The sequence below is a fragment of the Notolepis coatsorum genome, assembly GCF_963971535.1.
Source record: "Notolepis coatsorum genome assembly, chromosome: 16".
NCBI lineage: Eukaryota > Metazoa > Chordata > Actinopteri > Aulopiformes > Paralepididae > Notolepis > Notolepis coatsorum.
In genome coordinates, this window is record NC_140180.1 from 81358414 (window position 1) to 81379587 (window position 21174).

Sequence of the window (21174 nt, forward strand, 5' to 3'; positions counted from 1 at the left end):
GCGAGTTCGAATCCCGGACTGCAGCCGTGCCTTTCCCAGAGTGTCTTCCCCCCCATCTGAACCCTTTCAGCCTGCTTCTGTCGGTCGAACTTGACCAAGTATAAATGCGATAAACGTATAAAAGAGCCAGGGAAATGGCCAAAGTTTAAAAAAAAATAAAAATAAAGTTTTCATTCATTCATTCATTCATTCATTCATGAACAGCAGATCAGCTGTTGCAGATCACCGCGGCGCGTGATGAACAGATCAGAAGACAGAATGCATGAAAACACGACTCACCATACCTTGTTTGTTGTTAAGTCCTCCAAAATCCCTGCTAATGTTTGAAACATGTCACATATCCACTCGCCGCCCTCCAATTCCAGATTGGCGTTGAATGCAGCTACTTTATCTGCCAACTTGAACACAGTTGTCATCATTTCCTCGTTGTTGTTGTTGTTGTCACCACATATTATGCAGAGAGGACGTCGGCTCGGCACGCAAGAATCACCGACCTGTTGCGATAAACCCATATTTTAAGTATGGCTCCTGTTTATTAAAAGAAGCGTTATATTTCCCTGTTGCAAAGAAGCTATCCAAAGATGTTTGTTTTGTTTTTTTAACACATTTTGTTACTCGCTCCATCTCGAACGCGGAAGTGAAAGTGCGTTAGGGAAATATACACGCCGCCCGGTGGGACTATTCCATTGGTTCTCCCAGTCCACGTGACCATTTCTAGCATTTCAATTGGCTATAGTGACAGACATGCTTTTGATGACTACCGGTAGATAGATACAGCTTCACAATAAAAGACACCCTGGCGTCCCGAGTGAATATTTCCTGCACGTAAAATAAATATCATATTCTCTAAATAATCTGACGGGCCAGAAATTATTGCTGGCGGGCCAATGTCGGCCCGCGGGCCGCCTATTGCCGATCCCTGCTTTACAGGCTCTGAACGCCCAAAAGTACAGGTGGTGGTGCTCACTCTAAAGCTGGTGTATCTAACATCAGGTCACCTACGTGATGCAAAATGTACACCTAGGGTATCTTCCTGTCCTCAATGTCCCTGTGTGCGAAACAAAAGATTAATACACAAGAAAGAATCACCATAGGCTGGGTGACACAAGGGAAACAAATATACAAAGGGTTAATACTAGGGATGTCCGATATTATTGGCCTACCGATATTATCGCCGATATTGGCATTAAAATGTGATATCGGAAAATATCGGTATCGGTTTTCAAATTATTATTATTATTATTAATTTTTTTTAGCATTTCTTTTTTGATCCACTTTTTCTCCCATTTTCTATATTTTCTCCCATCCCCCAATTTCGTATCATCCAATTCAACCCTCCCCTGTCACGAACGCTGTTTCTTGCCTACCACAAGCCGGCTGCAATGTGGACTAAGTCATACATCACAAGTCCCCTCCGGTACTTGACGTAACAGCAGTCGCATCTTTTCACCTGCGCAGCTCGATCTCTCAGTGGCGAGGAGTAACGCGTGGGAGGCTCAAGCTGCCCCCGACACTTTCTGATTCCACTGCGCAGGCGCACCAACCGACCTGTAGGAGTCGCTGTCCACAACGCCAGATCCCCACCCATCAGTTTCCCACCCCCTAATACGGCCAATGTGTATTAGTATGAACGACCAGCTAAACTGAAAGCAATGTGGAGCGCTGGGCTCTAACAGGTGAGCCCAGCGTCTCCGCATTCGTGGCGAGCGCCTTGCCCACTACGCCACGTAGCCGCCCTAATTTCTTTTTGCATTTCTATAACCTTTATTTACCCAGGCAAGCAAGTAAGAACACATTCTGATTTTATTTATTGTCAAAAGTATGCATAATGGGACTTCCGGTACGAGAGGAAACGGGTAGCACGCGTGTGCTGGAGCTCCTGGTCGAATAAGTAAAAAAACTGATGAATAAAGACTCGAAAAGAAATAAAAAATGGAGATGCAATCAAGGAACAAGGAGGAAACAAGGAATGAGAAGAAGAGAGAAAATGAGGGATCTCTGAGAAGGGAGAATTTGAAGATACAAAATCCCCGTCGCGAGGGAGAGAGGGACCAGGTGGAAGGAGGAGGTGGGCCGGCCGCGCTCGACAGGGAAATGCCAGGATGGGCGGTCTGCATGCAGGCCGAGATATTGGCATATATGAAAACAATGACGGACGCAATATTGGTGGATATGCAGACAATTACGGACACGATAAGGACCGATGTCGGGAGGCTGGGGGAGGAATTGAAGACGGAGCAGGAGGATATCGGGGGAGAAATGGATGCGGGACTCGAAGCGGTCAATGAAAAGATGGTGGAACAGGGTGAGAGCGTGGCGGCGTTGGAAGGGAGAATGGCAGAGGCGGAGGAATGGGAAACGAAGATACACGAAGTACTGACAATTGCAATTCTACAACAAGAAAAAATGAAGGAAAAGCTGTCGGACATGAAAGGGAGACCGCAGAGAAATAATACCCGGTTATGGGGATTGGAGGACGGAGTGGAAAGGGAGTCTATGGCCCTGTATGTGGTGATGGAGATTCAGAGAGCCCACGGGGCGCCTGCGTCGAAGCAGCCCGCTGGCAGGCCCCCCGAGAGCGATTACTATTAACTTTTTGAGATTCGAGGTGAAGGAAATGATAAGGAGACGTGAAGGAAGAGACGAGGTGAGACACGGGGAGGCGAACGAGAGGAGTACATAAAGAACGGATTAACCACCCCAGCTATAGACAATAATGCCCAATGAAACACATACACGAACGCGCACTATAATCACTGCAGATGGAAATAATTAGGAGGGTAAATATACAACACATAGAATAATGGAGAACTATAAACACACAGAGATTTACACACATTGGACTGGGATGAAGGAGAGACAATGGAACATGGGACTCGAATCACGGGAGGACTGGAAGGTGGGGGTCTCGGAACAGGAGGAAAAGCAGACAGAGAACTTTGACCAGGAGCTCTAGCACAATAGACAACACGAATGTTGGACAATTATAGTGAGATGAAGGGGGGCCAAGACATCAGGCACCCCTCCGCCACTAGGCAGAGCCCTCTCAACAAGAGAGCCAATACTCTGCACCTACCAGCAGGGGAGAGGGGGTGACATATGGATCCCCCGTACACCTTGGGAGCGATTTATGTAAAGTATATATGTTTTAAATGTGCACATGGACAAATATGAAGGACAAAAATTGAAGAGCCTCCTGCGGGGGGTATCTTCGTCTCTGGGGGGGGGGCTTCTCCAGTAGGAGGGCTGATCCCCCTCCAAACCGCCAACTGGGGAAAGAGTGCGCTTATTGTATTGTTAGTTTTATTTTCATAAACGTGTGCGGTGATGTCGGTGACATGGGAGGTACAGTGGGTTTCCTGGGGTCCTCGGCCGTCGTGCCTGGGCGGTCAGGTGTCGGGGCCGGGGGGGAACCGGGCTTGGCGTCGCGGGGGGTCGGGGGGCCATTGAGGCGTGGTGCTTAGACCTTCAGCGGACCTGGGCTTGGGGCTCTAGTGGGCCGGGGGCCTGGCGGTCGGGCAGGGGTGGGTGGGGGCTCTGGGGGCTCGGCTCTGTGCATGGTGGACCAGGATATGGGGGTGTTCTATCTCTCGGGGAGGAGGGCGGGAGGGAGGGGTCTCTCACAGGGGGATCAGAGAGGCTGGGCTTTGCCCGGCGGGGCCCTGTGTGTTGGGGGGCCGATGGGCGTGGGGTGGGGCTCTCGGGGGCATGGGGAATAGCGGGCTTGGCTCGGTGGGGGGGAGTCCCCTATCCTTTCCTCTACTGGGCCTGGCCCAATTGATTCAAGGGACCCGTGTCGATGGGGGCCCGGCTACGGGCGCAGCGGCCTAAGATATGGGGGGCGCCAATGGGCTCAACTCAGGGGGGGGGGGGGGGAGTCGGGGGTGGGGGGTCAGCGTTTATGCGGTTTGACCCGGGAGAGTGGGATCCCGTGGGTTGTGGGTTGGTTGTGCGTGGGGTGGGGGGCTTGGTGGCATGGGAGGTAGCGGGCTTGGCTCGGTGGGGGGGAGTATTGCCCCTCGCCCCCCTACTGGGTCGGGCCCAATCAGATTCAAGATGCCCGTGTCGCTGAGTGCTGGACCCCGCGTGGGACGGACCTGGGATGCGGGGGAGCCCGGTTTCTAGGGGGGAGGGTGGGAGGGGGGGGGTTCCTCTTGCGGGGGTCTGGGAGGATGAGCGCAGCCGAGTTCAAGGGGCCCACATCATTGTCAACACCCAGTTCGTGCAGCCTTTGGAGGAGCATGGAGTGACACTGTGTCAAAGGCTGCACTAAGGTCGAGTAGGATCAGGATGTTGAGGGCACCAGAATCGGCGGAGATGAGGAGGTCGTTGATGACTTTGACCAGTGCGGTTTCGGTGCTGTGTGATGGACGTAAGCCAGACTGAAGGGGTTCGTAGAGGGTGTTGGACTGGAGATGAGAGTGGAGTTGGGAGGCAGCGCTCTAGTGTTTTGGAGAAAAAAGGGAGATTGGAGATAGGGCGGTAGTTGGAGAGGTTGGATGGGTCAAGGGTGGGTTTTGTGAGAACAGGGGTGACAGCGGCAAGTTTGTAGATGGAGGGAACGTAGCCTAGGGATAGTGACTGATTGAAGAGGGCAGTGAGGTCGGGGATGAGAGCAGGGAGGCAGGCCTACGTGAGAGTAGTGGGGAGGGGGTAGACGGAGCAGGTAGTGGCCTTGGAGGTGGTCATGATGTCTGATGAAGGAGGAGTCAACAGGGGCGAAGGCAGTGAGAGGGGTAGGGGGATGAAGTCAGGTGGGGGGGAAATGATAGTGGAGCGGCAACGGGGGCGGAGTTGGCAATACGAGCGGTCAGTGAGCTGTTGATTTGGGAGATTTTGTTATTGAAGGAGTGGAGAAATGAGTTGCAGAGGGCGGGGGAGGAGAGTGTGTTATTGTCCGGGGGTTGGAGGAGTTAAAGGGGGCCTTACCATTAAGAGCTTTGTAGACGAATAGAGAACTTTAAATTCTACCCTATAGCGTACTGGGAGCCAATGAAGGGAGGCAAGAACAGGGGTGATATGAGCTCTCTTCCGAGTACCTGTGAGCAATCTAGCAGCGGCGTTGTGGGGTAGCTGTAGGCGGGCTATGGTTGACTTATTAAGCCCCAGGTACAGGGAGTTACAGTAATCAAGTTGTGAAGATATGAAGGCGTGAATGATTCTCTCAAGGTCTGAGGGGGAGAGAATGGTCTTGATCCTAGCTATGGACCGAAGCTGGAAAAAACACCCCTTCACCACCGAGTTCACCTGCCTATTAACTCATTCAGCGCCAGAGGGCGCTGTTTACTGTTACTGTTGAAATGCCAGCGCTTTAAAGTATACGAATACGTGTCGGTGTTTGCAGGGCTCAAACTATATTATATATCATAGTTATGGATATAATACTATTGCCCATTTGACAGAGTATCTATCGTTCAATTTGTGAAAAAGAAATTTTTTTTCATCCATACATTCCCGTTTTATACCGTGGTGAATATGAGTATAGTTTAAGAGTAATCCTGTCTAATCCCAGAAAACTACGCTATGCAGCAATACGTGCATTTCACAAAAAAACGTGAGTTTCTCGCCTGTATACGATATTATTTCGAAATCAACTCTATATTATCGGTATTATGTTTCATCATGAATGCATGAAAGGGTGGGGGGGGGTTGTTCCTAATGTGTGCTCAGTGTGCTCAGTGATGATACGTGCATTTCACAAAAAAACGTGAGTTTCTCGCCTGTATACGATACTATTTCGAAATCAACTCTATATTATCGGTATTATGTTTCATCATGAATGCATGAAAGGGTGGGGGGGGGTTGTTCCTAATGTGTGCTCAGTGTGCTCAGTGATGATGACACGACACAAATAATTATTACTCTTGTGTGTCGTGTCGTCATCACATACATACTGAGCACTGAGCACACATAGGAACAAATGTAACGTTAGCGGCCACCACATCTACACGAACGTCTACACAACATATAAGAGTTGTTTGTAGGTCGGAAATGATGGAATAGATTTACCAACAAAAAAAGGTGTTTAACCTGCTCATACCTTATTAAAAGCGTGCGGCAGGAGCAGCACGGATAACTTGTGCTTCCATTCAAACAGACGGCAACACACGTGACGTCAAGTCTCGCTCGTGTGAGACTTCCTCTCTAGATACTCTTCAATACCTGGCCAGGGTACTCCTGGGTCCTAGTGCCCCCCGATGTTACACTATATGTCATGCACATGTATTTTATATGTTAATAAAATTGCATTTATCTTTAGTTCTAATTCTGGTTGGCGTTCAACGATTGGTGGACAAACGCGTATAAAATCGTTGTTTGGCAGGGAATGAGTTAAAGGTAAATTTGGGGTTGAAGAACACGCCCAGGTTTTTTACGAAGGGCTGAACTAGGGCAGACAGGTTACCCAGGCAGCTGGGGATAACACTGGTTTGGTTTGGGGCGCCGAAAATGAGGAATCCGCATTTAGAATCGTTAAGTTGTAGGACATTTTGGGCCATCCAGCATTTGATGTCATCTAGACAGGATTGGAGGCTGTCAAGACTGGACTTGTCATTGGGTTTCATGGGGAGATAGACCTGAGTGTCGTCGGCGCAGGGGCGGACTGGGACACAAATTCAGCCCGGGACATTCAGACGCACCAGCCCACGCACCGGCCCCGAAACTGGCCCACGCACCGGCCCCTAAAATGGCCCACGCACCGGCCCACGCACCAGCCCACACACCGGCCCACGCACCAGCCCACACACCGGCCCACGCACCAGCCCACACACCAGCCCACGCACCAGCCCACACACCGGCCCACGCACCAGCCCACGCACCAGCCCACGCACCGGCCCACGCACCAGCCCACACACCGGCCCACACAACGGCCAGTATTAAACAACCCAAGGCTGTGGCTAAGGAGTCAACATCAGGGAGCCCACATTAGTGGCCCACACACCGACTCACACACTGGCCCACACACCGGCCCACATACCAGCCCACATTAGTGGCCCACACACCGACTCACACACTGGCCCACACACTAGCCCACACACCGGCCCACATTAGTGGCCCACACACCGACTCACACACTGGCCCACACACTGGCCCACACACCGGCCCACACACCGGCCCACATACCGGCCCACATTAGTGGCCCACACACCGACTCACACTGGCCCACACCGGCCCGCCGTACAGACCATGAATATTAAAGGCAACCAACTTGTGTTCAGCCTTTCGTTCAGCGTTTCTCTGATTGGCCACACGGCCACGTGACCGCGCTGCCGCGCGGCAGAGAGTTGCACCGCTTCCCAATGACTTGTTTTGTTTACATCAGGGTGAACGCTGTTGTATTCGCAAATATGAGAGCCAGCTTATGTAATTGGTTTGTCATGACAAAACAATAAAAATCGCTACTTTACATCAAGGTGAACGCTGTTACACTGCCACCACCCACTTCAATGACAGAGCTCTCATATTTGCGAATGCATAAACTATATCTTAAATTATGGCTATGTGTCTAATATGGCTGTCGCGAAGTCATTGATAAGCGACAGCCATATTAGACACATAGCCATAATTTAAGATATAGTTTATGCATTCGCAAAATATGAGAGCTCTGTCATTGAAGGGCTTCGTTCTACAACGGAGCACGGCCGCTGCTGCTGGAGCTGGACCGAGTCAAGCAGCCTCCACTGATGTACAGTGACGAGTGAATCTGGTAGTGCGTTGGTTTATGACGTTAAAAACGCGAAATAACGTATAACGTTACAGCTTACAGTTCCACACTGATGTACAGTGACACCCAGAGTTTCTAGTTACAGTAGTGACGCGTGAATCGAGATAGTCCTAACACTGTAACAGTGTTTATTATTAAGAGTCAGATAGTCCTAACAGTGTTTATAGTCCTAACAGTGTTTATTAGTAAGAGTCAGATAGTCCTAACAGTGTTTATTATTAAGAGTCAGATAGTCCTAACAGTGTTTATTATTAAGAGTCCTAACAGTGTTTATTATTAATTAACGTCATAAACGAACTACCAGATTTATTTTGCACCAGGGAACTTGAAGGTTCCTGCCGCACTCGCGGCAAAAGGGGGCGGGCTAGCGGCGTGGGGTCGTGGGCAATCAGAGAAAAGCTGAACACAAGTTGGTTGCCTTTAATATTCACGCCGAGCAGCCTGGGAGATGACTGAAATCACTGCAAGAGCTAGTAGGCTATTTTTAAGCATCTTTCTGTGGCAATTTTCATTTTTACATCTTACTTTTTCAGCCCTACCCTACCAAAGTGGGCCGATCGGAGTGGACTAAATGGGCCAGTCGAACCCCCCCCATTAAAAAAAAAGTACAAAAAAAACATTACAATTCTATTTTTATTTTTTATTTCTTTTTTTGGACCAGCCCAATTTACTTCCGGCCCATCGGGATTCGTCCCGAACGTCCCGATGGCCAGTCCGGGCCGGTCGGCATAACAATGGAAAGAGATTGCAAGACGGTGGTCCCAAAACAGGGATGTGCAGGAATAGGTACAGGCTATTGTTGCCCGGGCAACAGCCCGTTTACTCTGATTGGCTGAGTTGCCCCTCTGGAGAGCCTTTTTTATTTTTATTTTATTTTTACATAAAAAATGAACAAGCATCTCCGCTGCAAATACAGGGAGGGGCAAGAAGGTGCAGCAACACTGCCGCACCCCCTGGTGCCCCCATGGTTGAAAAACGTCACGCTAAAGTGCCCTTTTGAGTGGCGAAAATTAGAGGACGTGCCCCATTGGTGCCCTTCCAATGGTCTCAACTTGACCATATTCCCCCACAGTCAAAACAATGGAATTCTTCGTCTTCTTGTGTCACCTTCCCACACTCTGAGCACCCGTCAGTATTTGATCATGTCTCCAGCACCCCCACAGCCATAGCTACAACCACTTACGTCAAGGCTCTAATCCACATTCATCCATTTCCTCCCCCCACGCTCCCCTGTGAGCTCAGCATACCGGAAGTGTTGCGGTAGTCTATAGGTTTAGTGTGGTGATGATCGAAAGGCGGCAAATTAAACTTTCCAACAATGTATTGGTGGATTGGTGAAAACGCAGCCGACAGACGGGGACAAAGTGCCGCGAAGTGCGCACAAGGGCGTGCGTGATGGCCCGTATTCCGGCCAGTGCACATAAAGAAGAAAATACATACACAGAAGAAGATATACAGAGAAATATTAACAAGAGTCAAACGTTTTTTAATAATATTTGTAATACATGCATATGTTACATTTTCAATATATATTACTTGGTTATAACATAACATACATTATGTACCTTTTGTCATGTGGTGGATTAGTACTTTATTAGTACTTTATCAGCAGTGGACAGACTGTTTCTGTTTCCTTCTTTCCACTTTCTGTAACTTGTCTCACATTTCTTTCCATTTTTCAGATTTTCACTGTTGACATATCATTCAAATCAGTCCTTAGATTTGTCTCTTCAGTGGAAAAAGTGAAGGAGAACGAAGTACTGATTAAAAGGTAACCAACTTCCACATCCACATATACAAATAACATGTATTATTATTATTATTATTTGTATTATTATTATTATTATTATTATTATTATTATTATTATTATTATTATTATTATTATTATTAATTATTATTATTATTATTATTATTATTATTATTATTATTATTATTATTATTATTATTATTATTATTATTATTATTATTATTATTATTATTATTATTATTATTATTATTATTATTATTATCCATAATAAAGAGTGGGCAGTATACATTGGGTAATATAAGATAAAATAAGATAAGATATCCCCTTGGGAGGATAGCAGTCATAGCAGCATGGGGGAGGGGGAGGGGAGTACAGATATGGACAGGGTAATAGAATACATAAATATAGGCACTAAAATGTTATCTGAATATAAAAATAAGAGGAAAAATAAACAGTGTAAACAATATAATTAACTTTGAATATAAAAATATGAGGAAAAATAAACAGTGTCGTACGGCACGTGTTACAGCTTGACTTTTTACACTTTAACCCTTGTGTGGTGTTCAGGTATGTGGGACCTGTTTTCAATGTTTACTAAAAGAGAAATTATACAATTTCTTATTAAATTTTTTTCCATTGGCCTTGGCTCATTTTCTGTGAAGAACATACAAGAACACATTTTCACAATGTGCACCACCCTACACATCCATAATACGTAATATCCACCAGACCTGTGAATATTGGATGAGTAACAAAAATGCGAACACCAAACAAGGGTTAAAATTTCAATTCATATCATTTACATTTACATTTACATTTAGTCATTTAGCTGACGCTTTTATCCAAAGCGACTTACAAGTTCTGTGCGACAAGACAGCAAGAAGGGTATAACTCTATCAGCTGAGTAACAATGTTCATCAAAGTGTTGCGTGTTACAGTGTAGGTTAGTTTATTAGGACAAGTGCATGACATTAAGGTTAGTCGGGGTTAGATTTTTTTTTTTTTTTTTTTTTTTTTTTTTTTTATCATTTCAGATAATGGTTGAAGAAGTGAGTCTTTAGTCGACGGCGAAAGATTGGACGGGATTCGGCTGTCCTAACTGGGATGGGTAGTTCATTCCACCATTGTGGGGCAAGGACTGAGAATAGGCGGCTTCTCTTTGATGACCCTCCGGGAGCTTGGATAGGAGTAGATCTGAGGCGGCCAGAAGACGCAGAGCGTAGGGGTCTTGAGGGTGTGTAGTTAGAGACCATTGACCGGAGGTAGGCGGGAGCGGTTCCCTTTGCCGCACGGTATGCTAGGCTATATCAGTCATTATGTACTAACCCCTGTGTCATTATCTACTCACCCGTGTCATTATCTACTCACCTGTGTCATTATATACTCACCTGTGTCATTATCTACTCACCTGTGTCATCTACTCACCTGTGTCATTATATACTCACCTGTGTCATTATCTACTCACCCCTGTGTCATTATCTACTCACCCCATGTCATTATCTACTCACCTGTGTCATTATCTACTCACCTGTGTCATTATCTACTCACCTGTGTCATTATCTACTCACCCCTGTGTCATTATCTACTCACCCCATGTCATTATCTACTCACCTGTGTCATTATCTACTCACCTGTGTCATTATATACTCACCCCCATGTCAAACCAAACTCTTATATCAGTTAAGACACAGCAAGATTTAGCATTATGTACTTTATTATTATTATTATTATTATTATTATTATTATTATTATTATTATTATTATTATTATTATTATTATTATTATTATCTAATTATTATTATCTTTTTATTATTATTATCATCTTATTATTATTATCCAAGTGTTTTATTGCACTTTAAAGGGGCACTTCACCAACAAACTAAGTAGGTTCATTTTCTAGCACTGCTTGAAGGTCTGAATTAGAATCACAACCTCATTTGGGTGAAACTCACCCAAACATCTTATAGCCTCATGAAGTCAGAGCCTCGTTCGTTGTATATGGAGTGACCCCACATTTTACATCACTAAATGGAACAGGATCAAGCTACATTGGTCAATTCTCCTGTCAACTATGTGCCCCAAGAACACTATGGTCATCTACTGCTGTTTTATTGAAGGTTCCCAGCAACAGCCAACAGAAAATCGGGGGTGCAACTTTAGCTAATTAAGCACATAAATCCAAGCTATTATTATTATTATTATTATTATTATTATTATTATTATTATTATTATTATTATTATTATTATTATTATTATTATTATTATTATTATTATCATACAAACCCCCAAATCCAATCTTTCTTTTGTACCCTAACCCTAACCTTAAACCTCGGTGGAAGTCTGCACTCTTCTAGCTTATTTGAGAACTGATGTTGTGCTGCCCTTGATTGATTGATTGATTGATTGAAAAGTTTATTAACAGATTGCAGAATGGGTACAGTACAGTACAGCTCAATACATACAATTGTTAAGGGGATGCAGACCAGAGAAAGACTTTCGTCTTGTTTACATCAGGGTCCCCCATTTTCAATTCATCATAACATATATGACATACATGACATACAGATAGACAGTACTGCTACATCTATACATTTATGACATATCAGATTTGCAAATACAGTACTGTTTGTGATACAAAAGTGTCCAGAAAAAGAGTGTATATACATTTGGCGTAGAAACTGTACATTGGAGGAGGTTGGGTGGGTGGGGTTGGGTGGGTGGGTGAGGGCTGTACATTGGAGGTGGGGGGGGGGGGGGGGTTGGGTAGGGGACACACACACATTTTACACTGTACATTGGAATACTGACAAAGCCTTACTTGGTCATTTACTGTACAACTAGGTTAGGACATTTGTAGGGGCCAGTTTCGAATTGCAGTCTCACGTAGGTGTTTTTTGAGAGTGTTTTTGAAAGTGGGTAGTGATTCACATTCCTTTACAGCTTTAGGTAGGGCGTTCCACATTGATGTGGCATAATTGCGAAACGTGTTTAGTCCCTTGTTTGAGCCGAATCTGGGTTTTACATGATTTGTGGAGCTCCCTCTGGTGTTGTGATCGTGGTATTCACTGACCTTTGGGAAGTATTTTGACATGTACATGGGTACCTTGGTCGCGTAGTGTATCTTGTAGACCAGGCCCATTGCAAGTTGCTGTACTCTGTCGTCTACTCTAAGCCATCCTAGGTTGTCAAAGTGGGCAGGGGTGAGGTGGGTTCTAGGAGTCAGGTCAAGCAGTAGTCTGACTAGCTTGTTTTGAGATGTTTGTAATTTGTTTTTTAGTGCCTTTGAGGTGCTTTGGTACCATGAGGTGCAAGCATAGTCGTAGTACCCTTGAATGAGTGCTCCTGCTAGAGTCTTCAGGGTATTCTTGTTTACCAGAGAGGAGATCCGGTACAAGAATCGCGTTCGTTGGTTGACTTTTTTTATTACATTGGATGCCATTTTGTCACAGGAAAGATTAGCCTCTAGGATGGAACCCAGGTAGGTAATTTCATCTTTCCTTGTGATAATATTGTCACCCACTGTAACCGAGAAGCCGTCGGTCTTCCTGAGTTTGTTATTTGAACCGAAGAGAATGGACTCTGTTTTGCCCATGTGTAATGATAGTTTGTTGTCGGCGAGCCATATGCAGATTTTGCCTAGTTCCGAGCTGAGGGCTTTTTCAACCTGTAACTTGTTCTTGTCAGAGACCAGCAGGGCTGAGTCGTCCGCAAACAGGAACAAGTTGCAGTCACAAGCTGACGACATGTCATTTGCATAAATTAGGAATAGTAGCGGTCCTAGTATGCTTCCTTGTGGAACACCACAGCTCACTGTGAGGGGGGGGGGATAGGGTACCGTTTACCTCCACCATCTGTTCCCTCCCCTCCAGGTAGGATTGTATCCAGCTCACTGATAAACTATCAAAACCAATTGCTTTTAGCTTGTCAATCAGAATGGTGTGATTGACAGTGTCGAAGGCCTTTTGTAGGTCCAGCATGACCATGCCGCAGTATTTGCCCGCGTCCACCTCTTGTTTGATGTGGTCGTTCAAGTAGAGAAGGCATGTGTCAGTGGAGTGGGATGTTCTGAAGCCAGATTGGAATTCGTAGATTAGATTTTTTTCCGCAAGGTACTTTTCGATCTGTTCGTATACCTTGATGCCAGTGTGTTCATTTCTGGGTATTCTGCCGTTCCAGGGATCTTACTATTGCCACCAAAGCAGAAGTTCATATCTTCAGCATCTTGAAGTTCACTCCAGAAACCCGGTGAGTAGATGATCAAATGAACATTTATAAAAAAAAACAATGATAATAATAATAATAATACAATTCTATCAAACTTACCTGGAATGTCTTTGTTTGTAATATAGTAGTAGTAGTAGTAGTAGTAGTAGTAGTAGTAGTAGTAGTAGTAGTAGTAGTAGTAGTAGTAGTAGTAGTAGTAGTAGTAGTAGTAGTAGTAGTAGTTTTATTCAGTCATCATCACACAATACAATATGCACAATCATTCCAGATTGTAAATACGGTCAACTGTCTTTGTTTTTTGTCAGTGATTAAAAAGGTACAGGCTGAAGCATAATTCTTATTATATGCCTATTCTTATCAAATTGAGCTACCCTCCAAAACGAAAATAATAACATAAGAAAAATCATTCACATTTGTAACCCTCTAAAATAGCTATACAAACTGAAATAATTTTTTTATTTAAATTTTTTTAACCCAAAAGCGAATGACTCATTCTTAAATGTATATCAGCATTGTTCCACAAGTTAACCCCAACAATAGAAATACATCTCATTTTAATCTCTTTCTTAGCTTTTTGAACAGTAAACTTACAAACATCTCTCAAATCGTATTCATATACGTATTTTTGATGTGGTTATTGATCATCATTTTTTGGTTGTTGTTTTACATAAACCTCAAGATAATCCCTTTACTCTTGCTTTCTACCACCAGGCTGTGCCATCGTCTCTCTTGCTACTAGGATAGAGTCTGTGTTTACTGATAGAACAAGTTCATTATAACCAGTGTCTCAAATGCAAGGAAGCTTCCTATATATTATATATTGGTAGTATTTCTAAAAATACTATTTTAAAGTTGTCTGTTACCTACGTACATTCAAATGAAGGTTCCTAGTTGATTTGATTTGTACTTTATTTTACCTTGGGAGTCAATTGAAGGGGACCCCCGCTTTCAATGATGCTGAAGTATTACATTTTAGGTCAGTTTGCAAGAGATTCCATGACACAATTGCATCAATACAACAAGCAGTCTTTCCAAGTTCAACCCTGGCATAGGGTGCCTGAAGAACTGGAGCGTATCAGCATGCAGACCAGAATTCCAGTGCAACATAGCTGAGCTATAAGGTGGTCATTTACAGAGTAGGGCTTTATAAATATACAGATAATGGTAAATGGCTGCTTTTTCAAATAGCGATTTTATCCAAAGCGCTTTACAATTGGTTACTCACATTTTTACCCATTCACTCACACATTCACACACCGATGGCGGAGGCAACCATGCAAGGTGTTAACCTGCTCATCGGGAGCAATTAGGGGTTAAGTGTCTTGCTCAAGGACACATCAACACGCTGCCCGGGAGGAGCGGGAATCGAACCTCCGGATTGCCAGACGACTGCTCTACCTCCCGAGCCACTGTCGCCGCCTAGGTACCGATGATTATCACACCTGTTAATAAGGACTAACCAAACTTACCGTAAAGAACACAGTGGAGTGTTGTACGTAGCTGTCACCGGTAATCAGGGGTGTAAAAAGTACCCAGAAATTATACTTAAGTGAAAGTATGGGTACCGTCTCAAAATCTTACTCGAGTAAAAGTCAGAGTATCTGGCTAAAAACACACTTGAGTATAAGTAAAAAAAGTTTCTACTTTTAAATGTACTTAAGTACTAAAATTAAAAGTAAAAACTTTTTTTTATTCCGGGGTAATGAAATGTTCCGTTTCGTCCTCTTCATCACTCGTACTATAGTTTGTGGCCATCTTCTGTAGCTTGTCACTCTGACTGTCTATTCTTCTGATAGCAGGTGTTTAATCAAAGATCCCCGCTTTCTAGTCTTACACAAGAACCAATCAGCATGGGTATGGGCGGGTTCATTTTCCATTGATGGGGATTTGATTGGCTGTTTTTAAATAAAGTGCGGCCGCAGGATTAATAACGTTAACGTTAGTTCGGCCAGAGAAACAAATATACTAATTAAAATAGTTGAACCTGCGAGATTTGTACTTTGTACTCTGTAGGTCTGCATTTTAAATGTAAGGAGTAAAAAGTATGTTTTTTTTCTCTGAAATGTAATTGAGTAAAAGTACAAGTATATAAACCTAATAATACTCGAGTAAAGTACAAATCCCCAAAAACAATACTTAAGTATTGTAACGAAGTACAATTACTCAAGTACTTTACACCCCTTCCGGTAATAAACCTCAGGGCTAAACAGTGGTAAACAGAGTCTACAGGTCTGAGTGTGGAGGCTGCAGCCTGTAGATTACATCCTCATTACGTCCAGAATTGATAGGAAAGTTGATTCAACGATCCTCTTTTTACAGAACAAGAGGAAACTGGATTTGTTTCTATATACAAAGCCAATCTTTTGTCACAGTTTGCTAGTAAGTGTCCTGATAGGATATTTAAATGTGAATTTGTCATGTCATATTTGTATTCTGTGACCCTTTCAATATTTGAGCCATTTACAGTTGAGATGTGTAGGTTAGCATAGCACACATTACTTTGTTAAGTCGCAAGGTGATGGGAAGCTTCCTTGCATTTGTGACCTGGCCATGATGATCTTTTTTAAATGTCTCTGTCCGTGTTTAGAGATGCTCTCTCTTTGTACCCTGATGACACTGTGTCGTATCTCCCAGGGCTTCCAAGGAGGAAACCGTAATGGAGGCCTATTTCATCTACATCAACGGGACAGCCCTCGATTCTGAAACTGTGAAAGCCATTCTCTCCATGCCTGAGCATTTTGTGGTACTGAGCCAGTATGGCCTCACAACAGTTCAGGTAATCAAAAAACTGAGCGCCCTCCAACCTAACAAGGACACTGGCCATGACAATATCACCTCCAAATTCCTGAGACTCAGCAGCCGCCATCACCCACATAATAAACCTCTCCATAAAACAGGGATACGTCCCCAAATACTTCAAAATTGCGAGAGAGACCCCCCTGCACAAAAAAGCAGCAAATTAGACCCAGGCAACTACCGCCCTGTTTCTATTCTTACCTCCATCTCGAAAGTCATGGAAAAATTGTCTACGAACAGGTCGAAAAGTACCTCGCAGAAAAAAAGCTAATTACGAATTCCAATCTGGCTTCAGAACCTCCCACTCCACTGACACATGCCTTCTCTATTTGAACGACCACATCAAACAAGAGGAGGACGCAGGCAAATACTGCGGCATGGTCATGCTGGACCTCCAAAAGGTTTTCGACACTGTCAATCACTCCATTCTGATTGACAAGCTAAAAGCAATTGGTTTAGATAGTTCATCAGTGAGCTGGATGCAATCCTACCTGGAAGGGAGAGAACAGATGGTGGAGGTAAACGGTACACTACCCCCCCCCCCCCCCCCCCCCCCCCCCTCCCAGTGAGCTGTGGTGTTCCACAAGGAAGCATACTAGGACTGTTACTGTTCCTAATTTATGCAAATGACATGTCATCAGCTTGTGACTGCAACTTGTTCCTGTTCGCGGATGACTCAGCCCTGCTGGTCTCTGACAGGGACAAGATGCAGGTTGAAAAATCCCTCCGCTCTGAACTCGGCAGAATCTGCACCTGGCTCGCTGATAACAAACTATCATTACGCCTGGTTAAAACAGATTCCATTCTCTTTGGATCAAATAACAAACTCAGCAACCCTTTCACTACCACACTACAGTCGGTTAACCATCAGTAGTCATCATAGTCATCATAGTCACCATAGTCATCATAGTCACCATAGTCACCATAGTCACCATAGTCATCATAGTCACCATAGTCATCATAGTCATCATAGTCATCATAGTCATCATAGTCATGATAGTCACCATAATCACCATAGTCACTATAGTCACCATAGTCACCATAGTCATGATAGTCACCATAATCACCATAGTCACTATAGTCACCATAGTCACCATAGTCACCGTAATCATCATCATCATCATAATCATCATAATCACCATAGTCATGATAGTCATCATAGTCACCATAGTCACTATAGTCACGATAGTCATCATAGTCACTATAGTCACGATAGTCATCATAGTCATCATAGTCACTATAGTCATCAGTTAGAGTTTTGAAAGATAATTTTTTTGCAAATGTTACAAAATAGCATAATTTGTCCTTAGAGGTGGTGGAAATATTTATAAAAGAAAATGTAAATTCATAATTTGATATGTGAAAATATTGTTTTGTGTGAAAAGAAAATAATAATAATAGTAATATACTATTGTAAGATGAGTTGATTGTCTTTCCTAAGATCCATGTTCTCCATTTGTGTGTTCTAGGGGAATGTAGCTGTGGAGGAACCAAAACTCAGTCCATGGACTTTTGGCCTGCTAGGCCTGGTGGGCGGGATGATCATTGTCCTGGCTGTCCTCACCACCTCTCTGGTTTGCACAAGGAGAAGGTGAGGAGAGAGAGAAAGAGAGAGAGAGAGAGAGAGAGAGAGAGAGAGAGAGAGAGAGAGAGAGAGAGAGAGAGAGAGAGACGGACTGTCCTATCATACATCGATAAATAGACCGTCTGTAAATGCGCCAAACCGCTTAGCAGTCAATTCCCGCTGTGCTGCACCTGAACACCCGCCTCCTTTACATCCCATAGTTTCCCTTAACGGGAAGCTTATGATAAGGCTCTGTGTGGGTTTATAATGCTCCCCCTGACACCCTACAGCTACAGGACCAAGCTGAAGGCAGCCAACGCCATGAAGTCTGCAGCCATGATGGCCACTGAGAACCAGAAGAGTGGCCCTTTGGTGCCTGGTACCAACAAGTACACCATGGAGGGGTGGGTACATCCTATTACAGTATATACACAGTATTACAACAAGTACACCATGGAGGGGTGGGTACATCCTCTTACAGTATATACACAGTATTACAACAAGTACACCATGGAGGGGTGGGTACATCCTCTTACAGTATATACACAGTATTACAACAAGTACACCATGGAGGGGTGAGTACATCCTCTTACAGTATATACACAGTATTACAACAAGTACACCATGGAGGGGTGGGTACATCCTCTTACAGTATATACACAGTATTACAACAAGTACACCATGGAGGGGTGGGTACATCCTCTTACAGTATATACACAGTATTACAACAAGTACACCATGGAGGGGTGGGTACATCCTCTTACAGTATATACACAGTATTACAACAAGTACACCATGGAGGGGTGAGTACATCCTCTTACAGTATATACACAGTATTACAACAAGTACACCATGGAGGGGTGGGTACATCCTCTTACAGTATATACACAGTATTACAACAAGTACACCATGGAGGGGTGAGTACATCCTCTTACAGTATATACACAGTATTACAACAAGTACACCATGGAGGGGTGGGTACATCCTCTTACAGTATATACACAGTATTACAACAAGTACACCATGGAGGGGTGAGTACATCCTCTTACAGTACACAGTATTACAACAAGTACACCATGGAGGGGTGAGTACATCCTCTTACAGTACACAGTATTACAACAAGTACACCATGGAGGGGTGAGTACATCCTCTTACAGTATATACACAGTATTACAACAAGTACACCATGGAGGGGTGAGTACATCCTCTTACAGTACACAGTATTACAACAAGTACACCATGGAGGGGTGAGTACATCCTCTTACAGTACACAGTATTACAACAAGTACACCATGGAGGGGTGAGTACATCCTCTTACAGTACACAGTATTACAACAAGTACACCATGGAGGGGTGAGTACATCCTCTTACAGTACACAGTATTACAACAAGTACACCATGGAGGGGTGAGTACATCCTCTTACAGTATGTGACATGTCCATTACCTTGACTGCCACAAAAAAACAAGAAAGGGCAACCTTGGATTACTGAAGAGCTAAAGAAATGGTTTATTAACTACTTAGACAACATAGAGCAGTTTGTGTCATCCAATGGATGCTCATCTGTTAAATCAAGGATCCTCTTCGGGGTTCCACAGGGTTCTATTCTGGGCCCTTTACTATTTTTTATTTACATTAATGATTTGGCTATGTCTTGTAATACTCTACTCCCATTATTATTCGCAGATGACACCAATCTCTTAGCTACTCATCATGACTTCAAGTCCCTGATTGTTGGCGTGAATGAGGAACTTGAAATTGTCTCTAAATGGTTTCAATGCAACAAGCTTAAATGTCAAAAATGTTTACTTCATGGTCTTCTGCAACAAAAATAAGTACTACCCTAAAGAAGAATCTAAAATATTAATGAATGGAAATGAAATTCTCCAAGTGCCTTTTAGGAGTTACTATAGATGAAGGGGTAAATTGGCATAATCACATTGACAATGTATGCAAAAAGTCAATGATGATGCTTGGAATTTTGAGAAAGGTCTGCCCCATGATACATCCCTCTGCCCATCTAACCTTGTATTATAGCTTTTTATTTCCTTACCTTAACTACTGTAATATAGTCTGGGCTGCAACATATCCATCATATCTTAACAAATTAGTAATAATCCAGAAGAGGTTCCTCATGATGATTTCTCACTCTACCAGATATGAACCATCTGCACCTCTGTTCCACAAATATTCTCTACTATCAATTGACAAACTTAATACCTTTCAAACATGCTCATTCATATTCAAGTTCATTAACAATAGGCAAGATCTTCCTGATACCTTCCATAGTTTCTTCATCTTTTCATCAGAATTTCCAACAAACCATAGTAATAAACTCCAATTACCTTTCTGTCGGATATCTAGCCATCAATTCAACATTAGCTTTAGAGGTCCTAAACTCTGGAACACTCTAAGTTCACCATTGAGGTCAACAACCTCCTTATCCTTATTATTTAAAAAACAATTAAAATCTCATTTAATTTCAACATAAATCACCATCACATTAAGTAACTCCTGTGCATCAGTGTTACATCTGATGTATGGCTGCTTGTTTCTTGTTCCGCATTATATACTGTTAGTATGTTATTCTCCTCTCCTTTGCCCTCTTGTACTAAAAAAAAAGAAGAAAAAATAAATAAATTGTTCTTGTTATTGACTCGTGTTAATCGTCCATGTTTTCGCTATAGTGTCTTATGTCTCTGATCCTGTTTTGTAGTTTATTTTCTAGACCATGTTTACATGTATTTCGTTCATATTGTTTATGGACAATGAGATGGGAGTGGAACTTTGTACAAGCCCTTCGGGCTTCGTTCCCTCCTAGCACTGTTTTTTTTTAATAATGTGCTAAATAAATAAACTAAATAAATAAACAGTATATACACAGTATTACAACAAGTACACCATGGAGGGGTGAGTACATCCTCTTATATACACAGTATTACAACAAGTACACCATGGAGGGGTGAGTACATCCTCTTATATACACAGTATTACAACAAGTACACCACGGAGGGGTGAGTACATCCTCTTATATTATATTATATGACATGATTATAAAGTATTACAGCTCTTAGTCACCTGGTCACTGTGTTATTCACACACCTGTTGAAGTGTCAGTCT

The 21174-nt window shown here is 43.5% G+C and overlaps 1 protein-coding gene across 1 annotated transcript in view; it reads left to right on the forward strand.

Annotated features, from left to right (window-relative positions):
- The window catches only part of cdhr2 (cadherin related family member 2), a gene marked incomplete at both ends in the record, with an annotated part of 79455 nt that overhangs the window by 53471 nt on the left and 4810 nt on the right, over nucleotides 1-21174 (forward strand). The window contains 5 exons of the mRNA XM_084332101.1: nucleotides 9406-9494; nucleotides 13648-13716; nucleotides 16330-16471; nucleotides 17961-18082; nucleotides 18346-18459. Of these exons, the coding sequence (XP_084188227.1) occupies nucleotides 9406-9494; nucleotides 13648-13716; nucleotides 16330-16471; nucleotides 17961-18082; nucleotides 18346-18459 (536 nt within the window). The remainder of the gene's footprint in view (nucleotides 1-9405; nucleotides 9495-13647; nucleotides 13717-16329; nucleotides 16472-17960; nucleotides 18083-18345; nucleotides 18460-21174) is intronic.